The 20,717-nt window shown below is 48.3% G+C and overlaps 1 protein-coding gene across 1 annotated transcript in view; it reads left to right on the top strand.

Annotated features, from left to right (window-relative positions):
* The first annotated feature begins 19,407 nt into the window (after positions 1–19,407).
* LOC126539247 (uncharacterized) overlaps positions 19,408–20,717 on the top strand; it is a 56,399-nt gene continuing 55,089 nt past the window's right edge. Inside the window, exon 1 of the mRNA XM_055075269.2 lies at positions 19,408–20,119. Within this exon, the coding sequence (XP_054931244.1) occupies positions 19,951–20,119 (169 nt within the window). The 5' untranslated portion in view covers positions 19,408–19,950. The remainder of the gene's footprint in view (positions 20,120–20,717) is intronic.

The following is a 20,717-nucleotide window of genomic DNA, read 5'->3' as shown; positions in this document are numbered from 1 at the left end:
GCTGCTAAGCACGAGGTCGCCAGATCGAATACCGGCCACGGCGGTCGCATTTCGATGGGGGCTAAATGCAGAAACCCACTTTCACCGCGCCTTGGGTGCACGTTACAGAACCCCAGGTGGCCAAATTTAATCCGGCGACCCCCACTACGGTGTGCTGCATAATCATATCATAGGTTCTGGCATGTAAAATCCCAGCATTTATCCCAGAATTTCTTTTACAGTGGAGGTGTTAGAACCTCTCCAGGTTTCTCTTGACGTACGCAGCTTCGCAGAGCTCAGGGAGAGAGAGCTGAGAGAGAGTAAAAGCAGAGTACAAAAGTAGCATCGCGCAGCATAGCGTCGCAGCGGGGACACAGGTGGTGTGACGTCATTGCTCTCCGATAAAAACCCGCCCGCTCACTTCGGCGGTCCTAGCTCTTTCTCGCAGTGGACAAAAAACTGTGCCTGGATCTGCTATCGCAAACACCAGAGACCAGCGGAGCTGGGGGAAGCCTAGCAAAAGTGTGCGGTTTGGCGCTACTTTACTGGCCTTCCCTCAGCTCCGCTGATCTCTAGTGTTTGCGATAGCAGAGCCACGCATTTGTTTTTTTTAATGAAACGGCCTCATACCCACCAGTCTCAGCAACGCCATTTCAGCCGCTTTGTTCTAGCGAATGTTGTTTACTTGTAAGGCATACCAACTCAATTGGCCTGCAAATTTGGCGCTATGAAGTCACATGTTATTTGTATCGAAACTTCGCGCCAGATGCCGCCACCATGCGGAGTTCTAAACATTGCATAAAAGGGCCCCTTAGAGCTCCTAAAAACAGACCCGTTACAGTTGGAGCATTTCGATACTCTGTCGTAGTGCCAGGTGACACTTTTAGCCCGATGAAATTTCGGGAAAATAGTAAATTGGGTTTTGACTTATCTCGCATCCGTAGCGGGCAGCTGGGTGTCACAGAGGGTCCCTGCAGGCGCAACGTATGCGAACGACACAGCGCTCTGTGGAAAATATAGAGGATTCATAGGCTTGCGAATAACTCGCGAATGACGGTCTTTAATGAGTAAACGAGTAATGAATTATCGTCAACGCAGCAGAACGCTAGAATCAAGCAAAACAAATACATGCGCACGTGCATACATAAACGAACAAAAAGGCCCACTCAATTTGAACATCAGGGAGAGCTCTGCATGAAAGCAGCGCGGAATGTAGTTGTATTGGCACTTGACCACTTTGGGGCTACAATTAAGTGGTGCAGCAACGGTACCAACGATAACGTTTGCGAACGTCATTCTGTGTGAAGTCAAAGCGATCTTGTTCGGGCAGAAAGGTAACAAATTTAAAGGGCGGTCGGCAGATTGGCATTGAGGGCCCACGGTAAAACCACGTGTGAGGCAGTTACATGTGACATGGGTTGCTGTTAGTTTAAAACGGGCGGTAGCACGTGGCCTTCGAGATCTCGTCGGCGCACCTCTCGCACCGCTGCGGTCTTGAAGGCCACGTTAGCGTTACTTGCCTCATACCTTCCCCGATAGGTGACGCCACTGTCTAAATGGTGCTAATGGACACCATGCGATCCCGTAAAACATGCGTTATGACTGGGGCGCTTCTCTGTGCTCTGGTGGCGCCAAACATACATGGAGAGGATTTAGTGGTGTCAGACGGCGCTTGTATAGGCCGACGCAAAAGTGGCCCAGGGGTCAATAAAGTGGTCAACCAAATACAGAGTAATTAGAAATGCGAGTAGAGACGACCCGGAGTCATCAAATGAAATAGAAACTGAGACTTAGTTGTGTGCAAAAAACGGGAGGGGGGGGGGAATCAACGTGATTTACAAATACGGCAAGCAAGAAACTAGGAAAGAAAGTTTGTACGATAACGCAAAGGGTCCGAAGCGGCTGACTTAAGAAAACGAAAAACAAACGGGAGCAAATCAATATTCGTTCAACAATTCCATCACTATAATTTCGCAAATTTTTTACACGTCGGGATATGAAGGAAGGAGGTGGCACAGTCATACACTGGATTGCGACCTCTTGTACCTAGCAAACGTGCAAAATTACATCGACAGCAACAGTGACAAGCGAGCGAATGCAATCACAAAAACACACGATTATCAGAAGCCCCAATACAGAAAAACGAAAACATTATATATCGCAACTGTATTGTAATGCAAAACCAGGTGTACAAAAGACAAAAAAAAAGAATTTAAACGAACTCATGTAGTACACTATAACAGTAAAAACAGCAAAATAAGTTAAGCACTACACATTGTGACATACATGAATCATGTAACAAAAACACTATTGTTTTCAGTTGATTCGATTTATGAGCTTTCTAGAGTTTAATTACAAATAGTAATGTTTTCCACAACGATATGTCCATGAAGTGAACAACAGGATTTGTCAACAGGATGGGGGAGCGTACGTACGTCAGCTGCAACAAAAATCCGGAGACAACGCAGCACGTTGCAATGGTATGCCAAAATTTAAATTAAATTATGGGGTTTTACGTGCCAAAACCACTTTTTGATTATGAGGCACGCCGTAGTGGAGGACTCCGGAAATTTCGACCACCTGGGGTTCTTTAGCGTGCACCTAAATCCAAGTACACGGGTGTTTTCGCATTTCGCCCCCATCGGAATGCGGCCGCCGTGGCCGGGATTCGATCCCGCGAATGGTATGCCAACCTATTCACACAGCCAGCACAGTAGGGAATGGGAACTTATACCTTCCAGAAGCACTTGGCTTCAAAGATGACGCGAACTTAGGAAAGCAAGATACGTTTAGAGTAGGGGAAAAAGCATGGAAGAGATGGAGCTGGGTTTCTTAAAGGAAAAATTACAGGGCCTCTTAAGATCTCTCGTAAGAGGTGAACGGCGAAAGCCTACTCTTCCATCATTCGCCTCTTTCTCTTTGCCTCTTCTCTTTCTCTTTTTTCTTTTAGTCATTACTTCTACTACTAAGCATTTTTAGTCATTTGTAATCAATTGTGGTCAGTACAAGCTGTCGTTAGACATGTTGGTCATATCAGTCATTAGTAGTCATTACAAGTCATTTCAGTCATTATTAGTCATTACTGGTTATTACTAAGCATTTTAGTCATTTCTAATCAATTCTAGTCGTTACAAGTTGTCGTTAGACATATCGATAATTTCATATTCATTATTAGTCATTTCAGTCATTATTAGTCATTAACGCTCACTATTAAGCATTTTTAGTCATTTGTAATCAGTTGTGGTCATTACGAGCCACCGTTATAGATATTGGTCATTTCGTAGTCATTACAAGTCATTAGTAGTCATTTTAGTGATTACTAGACATTTCTAGTCATTTTAATCAATTGTGGTCATTACAAGCCGTCGTTAGACATGTTGGTCATTTCGGAGTCATTACCAGTGATTATTAGTCTTTATTAGCATCTACCAATCTCTATTATGATGTTATCATTCGCTAATTAACTGTCACTATCAATCATTTCTGATCCTTTAATCTGTCTTCATATGGCGTGATGACGCTTCTACGGACACTCCGGCGGTCAGGTCTGGTGACACAAACTTCACGAGCCTTTCTAGGCTCATGAAGTTGCAACAAACGCTGTAACGAAGAGAAAGAACTACAAAGTAGGTGATAGGCAAGATGCTGGACTGCGAATATGTAGTAAAACCTGATTAGATCAAACAGATCAGGTGGCTATTTGTTGCCGCCCTGTTCCAGAGGGGATACCATTAGAAATAGTGACTCATCTCCGTCAGCTATAGGGGGGGGGGGTATTCTGTAGGAGTCCACCTAGTGGACTGTCCATTTCGGCCGCTGCTGATTGGATGCAGCAGCACGAGCGAGGAGGATACGAGCGGCTCCAGCCAATCGGCCGAAATGGACAGTCCACTAAGTGGACTCTAGTTGCATATGAACTTAATATATGCTCGACTGCGGTGGTCACCGGTGGCGGCGTATGCCACTGCCCTGTACCACACGGAATTGGGATAAGAATTTTATCGATGAGGGAAAAAAATGGCGGAAGGGAGCGGTGCAGGGTGGGTCCCTATTCCAAGACTCCAGTGGCCACCGAGATCCCGCCGAGCTTGATCCAGGAGGCCCTTCTGGGCCTCGAGGCCAGCAAGAGCGAGGATGGCCTCCCAGGGCTCCCTTACTAAGGTAGAGTACCAAAGGTGAATTAATAGTATGAGGTCTTTTGTCGCACTCTCATGTTACGTGAGGCATTGAAGGCCAAGACCCGCACCACGGGCAATAGTTATTGTACAAGGTTGGGTTTAGTTTATGGTATCTACCTAAATGTGGGTACGTACGCGTCTGTGTTCTTCTGTATTTCTGCGACTCCTCCACACAGGGATGTTCACTCTGAGTCGTCAACATACTACCATCATAAAGAGGAGAGTAGGTTGTCTTGGTGGAGACCAGAAAAAGACGACAATGTTGGTGGCGTGGAGGTAAGGGGGAAAAAAAGCACAGCGAAGCGAAAATTACACGTCGCGCTTATTTGATAGCGGCAAACCAAAACATTTAAGTACAAGGCGCAGTATAGCAAGAAAAAGAAAACGGAAAGAAACGATGGACACATCCGCCACTATCCCTTTGCCGGGAGTTCCATCCCCCATCCAACCATTCATACATCCACCAATCAACCTGGCGCTTAGTGAGCCTGACATGCGTGTAACGCACGTGCACAGACACGCTCCATCACGACTGATTTCTTAGTCTATTTTAACACGTCATGCGTGACGTCACGCCTCCCGCACGCGGGTGTTTGCGCAGGCGTTGACGACTCGCTTCGTGAGCACGAAAGCGCTGCAAGAAAGTCGGCTAACGGGAGCCGAAAAAAAGAAAATGGATTCCCGCAGTCAAACTTTCTAGTTCGTCGCCAGGTGTATTCTTTTCGTCAACGCCGTTCTCGTCGGTCGAAAATTTGAAAGCGCACAGCCTCCACCGTGCAACCATACGCGATGAAACAAAAATATATATGACAGGCGCAACTGTATATATGAAACAGAAAGACAGCGGTACAGCTGGATGATAGACTTGAGAAAGTCCTCGTCTCTCTATACTAAGCATGTATACGTAGCCATATTAATTATGTATCCGAACAGCTAAGTGCACGGGCGTTTTTTCTAATTTCTTTTTTTTTCACCCACATAGAAATGCGCGGTCGGTATCGCACCCGCAACCTACAGTTCAGCCACGCAACGCCAAAACCACTGAGCTACCGCGGTCCAGACAGCCGAGTTGTACGACCGCCACCACCTTTTTTTCGGGTTCATTTGCGCAGTCGTGCACCACTTAAATCCGATGCGAAGAAGATATCGAAAGCAACGATCACTTTCCAAATACCTGATGCGGCATTAAGTGAGCGTAGTGATTTTTTTCGCTGCTCCGCAAGAAACAGACTTTTCGCCAATTCCCAGCAAGGCTATTAGTAGGGCCTTGAATGCAAACGGCGAGGATCGCTAAAGGTCGTGTACATACTCGCATCGCAGCTCGTGTATCGCTACACGCCGGATTCTCGCGCGAACGCGTTATCGTGCGATTATTTCCGCATTCTTCGCTCTAAGATTGGCTCGCTGACAAGGATTCACTATGTAGCCGCGCAAATGTGGCCGTTTTTGGCTTGGTCGTTTGCGCATGCTCAGATATGCTGGCGCGCGGCAAATAAACCGATTCCTCTACGGCGCTCCACTCGCCTAATTACACCGGCTTCTTGACTGTTGCCTTCTTAGCGGTGAATGATGTACCGCGTTGAATTGTAAACGTCTGTCGCTGGTCGTAACGACAGCACCCCGTCACTCTTTGCATTCTTCGCGTAGAGTCATTAACCGTAGGTTGGAGCCCTGTAGTGTATACTTTGCAACACGACGCGTATTTTTCCCCTAAAGATCGTCGGTGGCAGATAGCAAATTTCAACTTCTTAAAACTGGATTACTCGAAGCGACGGTCATGCACGAGAAATCAAAACGTGTAATTAAAGCTAAGACAATTTTCGCTAATTAAACTATCAAAGTAATCTCTTTTGGGATCATATTGCAACTTAGGAACTGGGGCCAGTGAGTTTGCGCGCGGCGTATCGAATTAAGAAGTAACTCCGAGGCTTGACTTGAAAATTGTAACAGCGCTAACACATGCATCCACAAATTAATAAGGACGAGACACAAGCGCTTGTGTCTCGTCCTTATTAACTTGTGGATGCATGTGTTAGCGCTGTTACAATTTTCAAGTCAAGTATGCACCAACTCGCCCAGAAAGAAGTTTTAATGAACTCTGAGGCTGGCGACAGCTTCGAGATACGCATACATATGCCTTCCGAAACTGTGCGGCGATACACACTGGCGTTTCCTGTAAGTAAAGAACCGCGAGCATTCTGCCGCAAGCTTGACGCCGCTTATCGAAAAACTTGAATTACGTTTCACGAGCGCGTGCCTGTAGTTGAGAACTGAACGGCTTCAACTTCGTCAATCGCAGCACGCAGTCTGAAGTGATGAGCGAACTTAATAAAATTTTGCTTATTAGCTACGTATTCCCATAAAGTTTACGCGATTAATGAGCGCCTCAAGTAAGAAAACGAGCCTGCTCTTAATGTTGGCTTCAGCGACATTCCTTGTTCCAAATTGCTGACTAGATCACTAACACAGTGGAGCTCATAGTAAAAACTTAAAGCGCTAAAAACACAAATGACGTAGAACAAAAAACACACACCACACGCGCTGTGGTGTGTGTTTCTTCTTCTACGTCATTTGTGTTTTTAGCGCTCTAAGTTTTTATTATAATACATTACCAACTAGCCCACCTATCCATCCTTTTACAGTAGAGGTTTACTGTGTGGACCACAAACAATTTCTAAAACGTTTTAAGGCCAAATAAAAACAAATACATCGCATAGAGAAATTCTACAGATCTAGTCCTTCAAATAATTTTTTGTCATGGTACTGCTGCATGGTGCGTGTGTGTCGGGGGGGGGGGGGGGGGTAGCTATAGACGTAGAGAGAATTCGCAGTGACAACTCAGTCTAGTAACCTCAGTGTACGTCGTATGCAGGTTTGTGACAGGCATCGCAGACGCATGACGTGGGTCATGCTCCGAATCCACAAATGCGAGAGGCCATAATTACAGCCGAACGCCCTTACAACGAGCGCCATTTAACACAAATGCATATAATCAAGACCTGAATATAATAGATGCAAAAATGTAATCGGGTCCAGTTTCCCATCTTTTATAGTCGAATGTTTTACGAGTCAGTCATTTGATGTTCCTAACAGATGCTAAGTTTAAGTTCGCTGCTTAACCCACTCTCCCCTTTATGCCAACCTATGCGCAGAACATTACCAACACCCCGAACAAATGGCAATGCTGAGATAAGCATGCATCGTAGGTACAAATGCAACAGATGATTCGGCAAGGAATTATTTATTTTCTGTCAAGGCCAAAGCAATACAAAGAGGAGTGGGTAGATTATGTTAAACAACAATAGTAAGATAACAGAGAGAAGAAGGGGAACCGAGGGGCTCGATTTTGTTAATCACTAACCACATAAAGCCAACAAACAATGAAGCCAAGGAAAGCATCGGGGAAATTAACTGCGGTTGAAATTGGAATGTAGGAAATAATGAAGAAAATGGAAAATGAAAGTGGACAAAACGATTACTTGTCGCCGGTGGGAGCGGAACCCACAACCTCCAATGTCACAATGGAGTGCTTTTACAAATATCTATGAGCAATGGCCATCTTGAAAGCGCTGATGGCGGTGATCGTGCCAATGGAGGCAGGAATTGCTTGGGAATATCTGCCAGCGCGTTCAAACTTATTTTAATGATACATCAGATGTTCTCGTGATCAGGGTTTCCTGGTGACACTACGCCTGCGAATTTCGTGATCTCACCAACACCACCTAATTTTAATGCTCTGTCACTCTCCACTGAGCTTCCGTTCCCTTGGAACCCATTCTGTTACTGCAATAGATCACCAGCTATCTTCTTCTACGCACTGCATGACTTGCCCAAACCCATTTACATAAACTCAGCTGTGCAAAGTCATTGAGGCATTAAATGCAAAAACTATGCATGAGGGCTTCGAATAACCTATTTAAGTAAACGTATGACACCCAATCACCCAAACTTGCAACAGAATTCTGGGCGGTCGCATAGGGTAAGCGATGCAGCTTTCGAAGGTGCTGAAAGGCGTCGATACGGATCACTTAACAGATCATCATATCTTCAAATTGCATCACTGTGCTTTACCTATCGCTGGACGTATTGCCAGAAGTGCAGTTTTCTCAGTTCATCTGTCCATAGAACTGCTATATGCTGTTTTATATAGTTAGTCGGCAATAAGCGCCAAAAATTGTATAAGAACGTAGGCTGTCACATGAAACGACAGACCGACTTTCTGCAGGCTTTTAAGGAATAAATTTTTGCAGTGATACCCCAGCTGAAGAAAAGTGCGTGCTTGCGGTGGTACGGGGCTATATATAGGCATATATGCGGCTCGATTCTCGTTGGTTGGTTCTGAAAACCGCAACGTCTACGCTTGCTCCAAACGGTGACGGTGCAGGACTCCAGTACACCGGGAAATCAACAGCCACGAGTTAATTGCGGAACGTGCTTCTTTTTTATTCGGGGATGTCCCAGCGCTGCTCTTTTAACGAGAACTCCTTTGAAAACAAAAAAAAACTCGATCCTGCGAACTGACACCGTATATAGAAACGGTGCCACTTCGTACCAAGGACCTTTGGTCATCGATCCTCTTCGTTTTATTTCCCTGCACGTAAACTTCTCGCCATTTACGCAACCAGGCACGGTCCTTGCGCAGAGGTGTGTAAGCACGTGTGAATGGAACGGAATCTCTAGAGATTCTTCAAGTGTGTATAGCGCTAGCGTGCGCGGGTACGCATGCTTGAAAGGCAAGGACTGAGAAAATGCAGGGCCTCGACCGTTTTTTTACGTTACTGCAAACATTGATTCTCATTGCACGCTAATTACCTGCGCAGCATACACCATACTCACATTTACATAGTGCACGATAGATACGGAATATAAATGAAAGTACATTGCAGGTGGCACAGAGAACGGGGAGGGGACTTCGTGCCCTCTTATCACTGCGTATTTGGTCACGTGAGCGAACTGTCCGTATAGAAAGCCATACAACAGGCTTCAGCGCAATAAAAGACGACGGACGAGAGGACAGACATCGCTGGGCAGCGCGCTAATTTCAGTCGATGCGCCTAGTGCTCGCATAGCGCGCCACGTTTATACTGAAGACGTCACCAACGTGACGCATTTGCCGCAGCGACGAATTCTTTAAACACAGATGTTTAAACAGACACTAGCTAAAGCTAGCGCTCAGTCATGTCGCTTTGTCCCGCTTCGTTCACAGACTTATTGCGATGAAGTTTTCCACGCGTAGCTTTCGAAAAATACACTTTCGGTGACCGTGCCCGCAGAAAAACATTTACCGCAAATACAAGTTAATCTCTTGCCAAACAAGAATTCATTATAGCCCTGTACCCATTGCAGCCGCTCAGTGACTGTCGTCCTGCTGCCGAGCATGTGGTAAAGGGTTCGAATCCCGGAGGCGACGGCATTGCAATAAAAGGGCGGGATGCAAAAAAAAAAAAAAAGAACTCTTTGAATGCACGTTTATGAAAAGCCGAAGGCTGTCAAAATTATTCCTCGGACCTCCGTCGGAGCGTCTTCCACAGCCAACGTGTGCTACTTTGGGACGCTAAGCCTTCCCCTCCATCCACGCGCTTCACGCCGCTTTTTTGGCGAAAACGTGTATGGAGGGGCTTTAGTTAAACCCAGTTCAATCAATCATCCAGACGAGCACTCGACGCAGTCTCTTCTACAGCCTTCTTTTTTTTTTCTTTTCCATTGCGACGTTAAACCGACTCAATCAATCACCCAGCCACTCGGCTCCCCATTATAATAAATTAACGCAGAAAGTTGGGCTAGCTGGTGTTGATGCACTTGCTGTGGCATAGTGAACAGCGCGAACAATACTAAAAGATGTGCGACAGGACAGAGCGACAGAGCGCTAGCGCTCTGTCCTGTCACCTTTTTTCGCGCAGTCTTCTTCGAGCTATTAACCATATCACAGCAAATAATAAATTAAAACCGTCGCTTGCGCGTCTAACTTTGCGCATAACCCCTTGGACACATACGTGCTAAACGTCGAGACGAAAGAAAAATAACTCAGCGTCCTTCTCACAGGACAGCAGCGCGGAAATCAAGTGAGTATGACTGCGCGAGGCAAGTTTTAATAGGACCGGTAAATACAGGTAAACATTTACGGAGATACGTGTTAAGGGAACATAGCTCAATTTTCGAGGTGTCCATCGCAGACATCATCATCGTTGTTATAGTTTCTTATACCACACGAGGTCACTAAAAACCAAACATGTGTCCCCGCGCCTGCGGGGACACATGTCGTGCTCCGCAGATGTCGTGCTTAGATGTCGTGCCTCACTCTTCGTCGTGCCGTTTCTTAGATGTCATCGTGCTGTCGTCGCCGTTGGCCTCGCGCCGTAGCCGACGCCAAGAGGACTACAGAAGGATGGTGAAGACGACGGCCCGACGACAAAGACAACAGCCGGATGACAACGACGAAAGGCGGAAGAACGACGACGAATATAGCAGGGGCGTCTCACATAGGATCCCTTTCGGCCACACCGTATAACTTACGCGTGGCGTATATTGCACGGCGTGTTGGGATGATTTGAGCGGTTATGCTCAACCAGCCCACATCTACTTAGGGCAGGTAGTGACCGCGGATCCGGATCATGAGACTGAAATAATCAGAACAATAAGAATGGGCTGGGGTGCGTTTGGCAGGCATTCTCAGATCATGAACAGCAGGTTGCCATTATCCCTCAAGAGAAAAGTCTATAACAGCTGTGTCTTACCAGTACTCACGTACGGGGCAGAAACCTGCAGGCTTACGAAAAGGGTTCTACTTAAATTGAGGACGACGCAACGAGCTATGGAAAGAAGAAAGATGGGTGTGACGTTAAGGGATAAGAAAAGAGCAGATTGGGTGAGGGAACAAACGCGAGTTAATGACATCTTAGTTGAAATCAAGAAAAAGAAATGGGCATGGGCAGGACATGTAATGAGGAGGGAAGATAACCGATGGTCATTAAGGGTTACGGACTGGATTCCAAGGGAAGGGAAGCGTAGCAGGGTGCGGCAGAAAGTTAGGTGGGCGGATGAGATTAAGAAGTTTGCAGGGGTGACATGGCCACAATTAGTACATGACCGGGGTAGTTGAAGTATGGGAGAGGCCTTTGCCCTGCAGTGGCCGTAACCAGGCTGATGATGCTGATGTTGATGATGCTCAACCAGCCAATCGCAACTCAACCTGCAGTTTCGCTCAAGCGAGCCAATGTCAGGGCGCACCGAAAGTTGTATCTCCGAAAAGCGATCGTCCGAGGCAATTAACGGTGAGAGCATTTAAGACAGGGACGAGAGCATGACGACAGCCCGATAACGACAACGGCACGGTCACAAAACGACGGCCATCATCGTCACGGAGCGGTGGCATGTGGCAACCTTTGGTGGCACTCACGCTTTCCTTTTAAGCAGCGTTTTCTTCTTCTTCTTCTTCTTTTACGGCGAAGCTGTTAAGGAGTGTTTCGCAGCAGTTTTCATGCACCGGTGAAGGCCATGGTTCGGCGGCGTTTTTTCTTAATATTTTTTTTATTCCGAAATCCGTAATTTTCGTTTCTCACGCCGCGCTTTACCGAACCCGCGTTGTAGGTCAGCCCGGAGTTTGTGCGGTTGCGACGGTGAAAGTTGACGGCGTGGTAACACAACGCAGCAGCAGGGGCGTGCTGCTGCGGGGTGCAGCAGCACCCCGTGAACTGGTTCAGGTGGTGCAGGCTAATTTAACGTACAGTCAACCACAAAATCTTGCAGGCCACGAAATCTGAGAAAAAAAAAGCTAAATATCTGCGCCACCTCACAACGCCGTCTAATTCGCTTATGCAGCCTCTACCAGAATATGTGAACAGCATTGTCATGTTCGGTTTCACTCATTACTGTTACAGGCTGCTCGGAAATTGAACGTTTTCCGAGATCCCGCGGTCCGCAAACTTTTGTGGTTGACTGTATCTTACATCTGCGAAAGGATCTCTCCCTTCCTCTCTCCCTCCTTCCCTCTCTCTCGCTCACTCGCGCTCTCTGGAGGCGTTGTTAGCCTCAACAAGCGGGCTTTTGTGGCTCCAAACGCGCATGCTAAAGCGGTGTCCCGTACTTTGACAAAGCGGCGGCGCCATCCATTTACCGCTACGCGGAGCTTCACCAGGCCTAGGTAAGGGGTGCGCGAGTACCTGTCCAAACTGCAGGTGCGTGCCAGGACCCAGCGGCGCGGAAAAGCGCAGCGACGCATGCGAGCCTGCTCGCGGCTTCTCGCCGCTCGAGCGGGTGCTGAATATTTCATCGCCAACATGACGCGTCGAGGGAGGGCGCAGAAAGCGATGCGTCGCGTTCGAGCGCCTAGCGTGACCGTTAGACGCGCTAAAGTGCAGCGACCTTTCACACCCCACAGACACCTGGCTCTCTTGAAGGCAGACGTTTCGGCTGCTTGACAGAGGTACCGGCTGCGACCCAAGCAAAGGCAGTGTTCCGGGCCGAAAGTTCTTTTTTTGTTTCGTGACAGTACTTCCCCTCCCTTCCCCTTAACCTGCTCCTTCCTCTTCCATTCATACGCCTAGCGCTATGATATTTCATAAAGATTTATTCAGTCAAGTTTAGGCATCCTTGTTCTCTTGGTATAAGCAAAAGTACAGTAGACTCCCGTTCATTCGAACTCGCTTGATTCGACTTTTCGTTTAATTCGAACACACCGGAATGCCCAGTGAGAAGCCACACATTGCTATGAAAGGAAAACTCGTTTAGTTCAAACGCGAAAGCCTGCCGCTTCGTTTAATTCTACCCCCACTGGTGCCCCATCATGATCGTAGCGGTCAGTAAAAGCTTGAAACCACAATAAATTCAGACGGCGTAACTGATTCCCTAGACGACGCCGGTGACGGCAGCAGCCTGTCCTACGGTGGTGATGGCGAATTGCCCTGTGCCCTGGGCGATGCCTCTTTGATAATTTTGTCAGTACCGATGACATCGTTAACGTCTAGCTGTGGGCCACTTACCACCGACACGTATAGTTGGTGTAACCATGTAATGAAGCAGTATTGAACGATGTATTAAAGATTGGAATTTGTTCATTTTGCCGACTTTTGTTATTTCGACCTTTCGGATAATTCGTCCAAATCTCGCGGTCCGCCAACGGTCCCATTAACGGAAGTCGACTGCATTAGCCGAAACCACTCTTGGAAAGTCGGCGAACAGGAATGACACGAAAACACAACTTTCAAGAGAAACTGTTACGATTCGTTGTTAGGCGTTATAGTGTAACTACACGCCACCTGCGAGCTCGAACTGCGCCGATTATACACACGTACGTACAGAGCAATTTCGCCACTCTCACTGCAGGCTGCGAAGCGTACGCAATCTTCGCCGCTTCTCTACGCGCAGCTGCGCTCGGATGTGCGGTAAACCTGAGCGAGCTGAAGTGCCGAGACTGCCTATCAGTGCGGTGTGAGTTTTACCGGTAAGTTATGTTGCTCTGATAATTTTCTGTAGGCGCGCCACCATTCCAAGTTTCGCAAGGCTTCCTTCATTTCAAGTACAGGGCGGTTCTCCACCTGAACAAGAATCTCTAAGCTTGCACAATCCGTCTAGCAGCGTAGACATTCACTGTTCGCCTTTCCCTGTGGTGACGAGTGTACGAAAGAGAGGCGGACTATAAAGTGCGCATATTCTATACATAGACTATTGGAGATGAGGCCATTGGGACGCTTATACCGTACCGTATATCGTACCGTCGCGGTACGATATTTGCAATATCGTACCGCGACGCCTCCCCCCCCCCCCCCCCATATTGTAACGCGCAGTTACGTTACCACCCAAATATCCAAAAAATAACTTGGTGCCCATCCTTCCGCGCACATCAAGTGAAAAAAACCCGAGTCTGACGCGTAACCTGTAGAAACAATCTTATGGAACATACAAAAGAACCCAGACGCCCACGCAGCTTAATCTTAACGGCTAGTCGCTTCCTTTTTCGCTGTCTGCCGACCACAGAAAATCATCTCCAGTACTATATAATGCATCGCACATTCCTTTGTCGCTGCCAATTACAGATGCACGTCTCGGGAACGCCTAAACACACGCGATCCTGCCCAGTTATACCTGTTCTTCTGCCAGAAGGATAACCGTGCGCTTGAAGTATGTCTCGTAATAAAAACGTATTTCCTGTTTTTTTTTTTTTTTTTTCATCCTGTCACGAGGAGAAGGCCACCCACCTTCGGGCTCGAGTCAAAGAAACCTGGTCAAATAATAAAGTTTATTCTCTCTTTCTCTCTGTCACTGGACTAACTCCGAAAAGGGCGGCCGAGCAGAAGCGGTACGACAGGCGTACAGCAAACTGGAAAATGGCGAACGCAAACCAAGGCGTAAAACAACGACGTCCGTTCGATGACAGTGTGGCTAGCTACTTTGCAATAAGCTTTTTTTTTTAAGTGCGTATCGGTATTGTTTTTGATTTTGAGCAGAAATAGTTGTAATAGTTGTGACTGTAAGGCGCACGTCAATTTGACCGCACTTCTTATTCAAAAAAAAAAAAGAAACATGCGCGTTATAATCGTGCAAATACGGTATTCACTACCTAATATGGTCCAGTATGGTCATCTGTGAATATTTATAAAATCTACATGCATGGTATGTGTGTTTCTGTTTTGTACAGTGTGTTTCTGTTTTGTAATGGAGTAGCTCTAGACAGTCTGTTTCTCTTGAAATTTCTACCCCACAAAGATAGCCCCGCTCAGAATGGCAGCGTCTTTCGGACGCAGCCCTTATAACGCCAGCTTGGAGCGTATGCGTCAGATGTCGTTGAATAATGGAGACCCTGGATCAGTTTTGATCGCAGGATGTACCAAAGGCACAGCACATGTGCGTTTTTTTCTTCTTTTTTAAGTACTCCCCGATCGTAATGCAGCTACAACGGACAGCAATCGAACCGGCGACCTACAGTGTTCAGCAGCAGGACGCCATAGTGCCGCATAGAAAGGTGGTTTCAAGGTATCTTCCTTTTTTTTTCTGTGCAAAAATTGTTTCGTAGCTGAGGAAATCAGGTGGTGCTCCAAAGCGTGCCTAGCATTCGCAAAGGGCAATGAACAAGAAGGGAAAGTCGAGTTGGTGCTTGCACACATACGGTTGTTGGAAGACATCAGTTTCGACGCAAAAAAAGTGCTCGTCTGCCTCCGAGGTCAGCTCCCATTTTCCTTTGCTGCGTACAGCACATACAAATAGCAAGAATAAGTCAAGCACGCAAACAAACAAGCAAAAAAAAAACTTAACGACGTGCGCTTCAAGGTACGCCCGAGTTCGATACCCTGGTCGTGACCAACATTCTTTTTTCCTCGGTTAAACGATCAGTCAGTGAAGGTCGTGGCTTACTTTCGTAAAGACGGCTCCGCGTCACCGATTTCGACGAAGGAATTTCGAGTTATATATGTGCACTGTGTCCGTCTCATCGAGCGAGACGTCTTGAGATACTCGCAGTGCCCGATTTCGTCGACACGGCTCAAAACGCGCATATCTTGGCATTTGCGCCACTAAGAATTCTCTGATGTCTTCCGCAGTGCAGGTCGACTTGAACAACGACCGCTGAATGTGTGCGTCTTACAAATTATCTTTATGAGAGCGTTCAGCTACCATAGCATCACGCCTCTGCTACTGTTCTTACCATTCATTCCTGTCTGCATTTACGAATACGATATTTGAAACCGATGAAATACAAATGACGATCCGAATCAAACACTCGTCTAGTACCGATGATACCTAAATGAAGAGAAGTGAACTGAATAATCATCCAACGGACTCCGACCCACAACATAAATCTTTCAGACAATCGCGTAATTACGTTGGTTGGCTTCTGGTCCACTGATATGAAACTCAGCGGGGATATACCATCGTGCACTTTCCTATACGAACCACTTGTCAGTCATTCCATATCAGTGCTGATTACAGAAAAAGAACTATTCAATGAAATACACAAGCCTTAAAGAGCTCTTTCTCTTTTCGGAGCGAATAGTTATCGACCAAAACAGGGCACCAGAAAATACGCGTTCTCTGGCGATGATACGCGCAACGATAAAAAGTGCAAGCGCCGGTCGAAGATCGCGCAGAATATCACCCAAATTGGGCTCCATGCACATCCCATTTATGGAATGCAGTGGAACGGAACGTGTTTTGGCGAGGCATGACCGCTTTCCGCGCAACTGTCTCTAAAAGGGGGGAAGCCATATGCTGTGTACTTAATACTTGATTACATAGCGGCCACGGCGAGGCATGCACTGGACACAGCGTCGCCGCTTCGAATAAGTCGGAAATGCATTACAGGTGTGAGCTGCTTCAGCCAGAAGCTCACCTGCGCCGACCTGTGCTCGAAGGAGCTGTATAGTGCTTCTTACAAAGCGCTTGGCATGGAGTCGGTAGATGAAGGAGCGCCCTGACAACCAAGAGGAAGTGTGAGACGATTATCTATCATTAACTTCAGTCGCTGTGAGAAAGGCTACGGTGATAATGACCCATGAAGTGGACTGAGATAATACCAAGAAGGAAGTTGAGGAGGAAGTGAGCCCGCTACACTACCGGTATGGGAAATGCCTCACCTCAACTGGGGTCCAACCTAGCTCTCTCATCTACGAGACGAAAGGGAAACCCCATAACGCTTCTTCTGAACACGTAAAATGTTTCACTGCACAAAACGAGACTTGCGGGAGATGGCAGTTTAGAAGATAGTCACTTTTTTCGAGGGCCTGCCTGTCAGATTAGCTAAGGTTCGTCGTGTTCAGCTCTCAGAAGGTACGGTAGGCTGGAGAAGTTTGCCGATGTGGATCCAATTCGAGGAATTGTCCGCCGACAATTGTAAGGTTGCGTGGCAGTTGAGAACATGGTGAATCCTCTCGAGGACCTGCCTGTCAGAAAGTTGAGGTTCGTATGTGCCCCGATCTGGCAGAAGGCAAACTTGAAGGTGATGTTTGAGGTCACGGACCGTTCTCTCAGGAGGGCGTCGTTCAACGGCTGCACATGCCAGTTGAGAGCATGGTCAATTATCTCGAGGATCTGATCTGTCTAACAAAAACATTGAGGTTCGTTGTGTTCATCTGGCAGAAGGTACACGCTCAAGGCGGTGTTTGAAAACAAGGACAGTCACCTCGACAGTCATCCTTCAACAATAAAATGCTGCTTGGCAACATATAACATCGCCAATTCTCTCAAGGACCTGCTTAAAAAATGTTTTCATCGTGTTCACTGATAGGAAGTGCGATGGTGCTGTTTTCGGAAATGGTAGGGCCTCTCGAGGAGTGGTCCATGAACAGTGAAAGAGGTCGCAAGGCAGCTGAAACCATGGTCCATCTTCTCAAGGACCTGTCTATCAAAAAAAAAAGAAGTTAACATTCATCGTGCTCACCTGGCAGAAGGTGCGATTTCAAGGTGCTGTTTGAGGACAGTACACTCGAAGGGTTTACAGACAACGATATGGCGCTTGAAAACATAGTCAATTCTTTGAGGACCTGTCTGTAACAAAAACTAAGGTTCATCGTGTTCATTTGCTCGAAGGTACCCTCTTGAGGAGTTGTCTGGCAGAAAGTACGATTTGAAGGTGCTGTTTCCGGATATGGGCGGTCCTCTTGAAGAGTTGTCCATTATTAATGATAAAGGTGCAGGGCAGTTGAGAACAGCGTCTACTGTCTCAAATACTTGTCTCAGAAAAAAAAAAAACGATTCCTTACGGCTTTACACTACACTTGCCGCCAAATTGGTTTTTAACTCGCATAATTATTCTTTCTAAAATTTATTGTTACGTTTGTGTTATTCACTGCGGCTGTTGGACAAGATCCCAGCTCGGCAAGCCAAGCGAGCTAGAAAACTGACGAAAGAGGAGTGTTGAGATAAGTCGTTAAATTTTCCTTCTCGAGTACGAGAAGGTCATTTTTAGTGCCACTTAAGGCTTAAGGAAGGCTCTGGTAAGACAGAAAGACAGCAGCGACGCCATACTGAAGTTCCCGCACTAATCACTCGGGACTTTATGGATTTTGACAGCGTATGTGCGGGACTAGCATGCTGTTTGTCTACAAACAAGGTTTACAACGCTTTAATTTAGGGGAACAAAGACTATGCTATGTAAGCCTTACAAACATTTACCGCAAGAAAACGACCTAAATATGCGAAAACGCTTCAATCCTTGACGTCACCCAGTGACGTACCCGCGCCTGCACTTTCAGGGGGGAAATTCAAGAAAACTTGGGCTTTCAATTTTGTCAACGCAAACTGACTCTTCAAAAAACATTACCATTCTTAACTGGTTTTGCATTTCTCTTTAGTCGGGTGCCTTCAACAAGCTCAAGAGACGATCATGATTCAAAGGCATTTCGCGCAATGACTCTGCGACTGTCGAAGCTCCAGGAATCTATCGACGTCGCTAGAGCCCCCTTCCATGAAGCAATCACCACCAGCGCATGCAGTCTTGCCACCGAAGGCCTTTTGTGACCAGTATACTTCCTGAAACGCTTGCGGGGATCGTCCGCCGTCTCTGATCACTGCCGATTCATATTACCGCCGCCGGCCACATCGACCAAAGATATGCGGCCCGTCCGTTATAATAGCGGCACGAAGTGGGAAGCCCGATCGAGAGAAGGACTGGTTCCAAAGGTCACTAGGGGGTGTCAAACCATGGCACGCTCCTCTTTCTCTTTCTTGATCCCGCGGTGTCGGTCGTGTACCCCCCGAGGCATGTATGTACACACGCTGGGGGGGCGACCGACTACTCGACCTTCCTCGTGTGTAACGTCGCACACATCGCCCCGGGCGCAGCCTCTCGCATTCCCGTCTCGTCTTTCTCCGTTAATTTTCCTTTGCTTTCGTTTGAACGTCGTCCTCTCGCGAGCGCGGGTGAGCGCGCGCGCGCCGCCAGTTTTCTCTGCGCATTTTCACCCGTTTCGCCGCCCGAACGCCTGTCCTTCCGGCGCCGACAGCTCGCTCCACCAACCAAGTCGTCGTCGTCGACGGCGCGGCGCTCCGCTTCGCATGCCCACCCGCTAGCTAGCCAGCCAGCCTGCCTACCTGCTCGCCATCCGAGGAATGCGGCCCTCCACCACCGCTGCGACGTAGAGGACAGGTTCTCGCGGGCTTGTCTTTTTTGTTGTGTGTGTGTGTTTGTGTACTACGCGCCTTCTCCCTCTCTTGTTCCTTCGCGGTCTTCGTCATCGCTTTGCAAGCTCGCTCGCCCGCTTGCTCGCCGGCCAAGCCGGTGGAAGGCAAGGAGGAAAGCGCACTTTCCGGGCCTCCCCCCTCCGTCCTCTTCTGGCCACCTTTCTTGCCGGTCGCAGCGAGCGAGCGACGGTGAAACGCCGACCGACGGAGCCCTCGGCGACCAGTCTTGCAGCGAGCGGCCGCCGGCGGTTCGCAGGTGTGCAGCATCGCCCCCCTTTCCCTGTGCCGACCGACGTTCGCCCTGCGCGGAGCCTGCCACGACGACCCAACAACAACGAAACTAGAGCCGAGAGGACCCGAGACCGAGCGACCCTACCGCTCCACCGACGGCCACGAGTGGTTCGCGAAGCCAGCAGACGGCATCGATAACCTTTCTGTAGTGTGTGTGTCTTCGCAACGAGTGCGCCGTTACGGTTCATCGTGCCCGTCTGGTAGAAGCGCCTCGGCACCATGCCCGCCGCGCTCAGCCGGCCGCTGTGATCTCCGAAGACGTGCGTCGACTGCGTGTGGCCTGCTAGTGTCGCATCTGCTGCCGTTGCCGCCGCTGAAAAGTGTGGTAGACGCCGCTGGAAACCGCGGCGGCGGCGGGCTCGTCGTTCTTCGTCGACCGGTCGGTCTCGTAGCCATGCGTGGGCCAACGTTGCTGCAGTTGGCGATCGCCGCCGCCTTCGCGGCGGCCCTGGTGCTGCCTCCGTGTCTGGGGCACGTAGCCCTAACTTTCCCGCCGGCGAGGCGCTACGACCTGGACTTTCTCGACAACGGCCGAACCAAAGGGCCCTGCGGAATGCCCAAAAGTGAGTGAACGAGTGTTGCGGTGTACTGTTGCTTGGTGCACGGTGGCACGAGGTCAGCTTGTTTAGCGCCATGCTTCGCGCTGCAGCAGCAGCAGCAGGAAAGAGCGCTAGTCGAAACGGTCTGGCTGACGTGCGGTTTAGCGGGCATCTTCCTCCGGATGAACAATAGTACTGCTCATACATGACGTAGGCTCTGCATGACCACAATAGTGCGCTACGGTAACCGCCGGCTGTCCTTGGTTCGAGTCGCTCTGGGAACAATAGCAAAGGGCTAATTAAGCCCGGCCGGTTGAGCGGAAACGAATGTTTCCTGAGCCAATTTCGCTGACGATTCCGCGAAGGCGGTAGGACACGATTGGGCATAAAAGTGAATGCATTAAACCATTATCATTTTATTTACGATCTCCCGCCCAGTGGCGTTGGAGGAGGCAACGAGGGGACGGGGGGAAAGGACGTGTTGTTCCAGGGGCCCAAGCCTCTTGAAGCTATCAGTCTGCCATGTGCCTGTATAGGCGGATCTATCGAATGAATACGCGGCATTTCACAAAGCACCACGCGAAATAAGTTTGTGGCTACGCCACTGTCTACGCCACCACAA

Source organism: Dermacentor andersoni, chromosome 11 (assembly GCF_023375885.2).
Source record: "Dermacentor andersoni chromosome 11, qqDerAnde1_hic_scaffold, whole genome shotgun sequence".
NCBI classification, from domain to species: Eukaryota; Metazoa; Arthropoda; class Arachnida; order Ixodida; family Ixodidae; genus Dermacentor; species Dermacentor andersoni.
The sequence above is the reverse complement of the archived record's forward strand: the minus strand, read 5'-3'. Positions and strand labels throughout refer to the sequence as shown.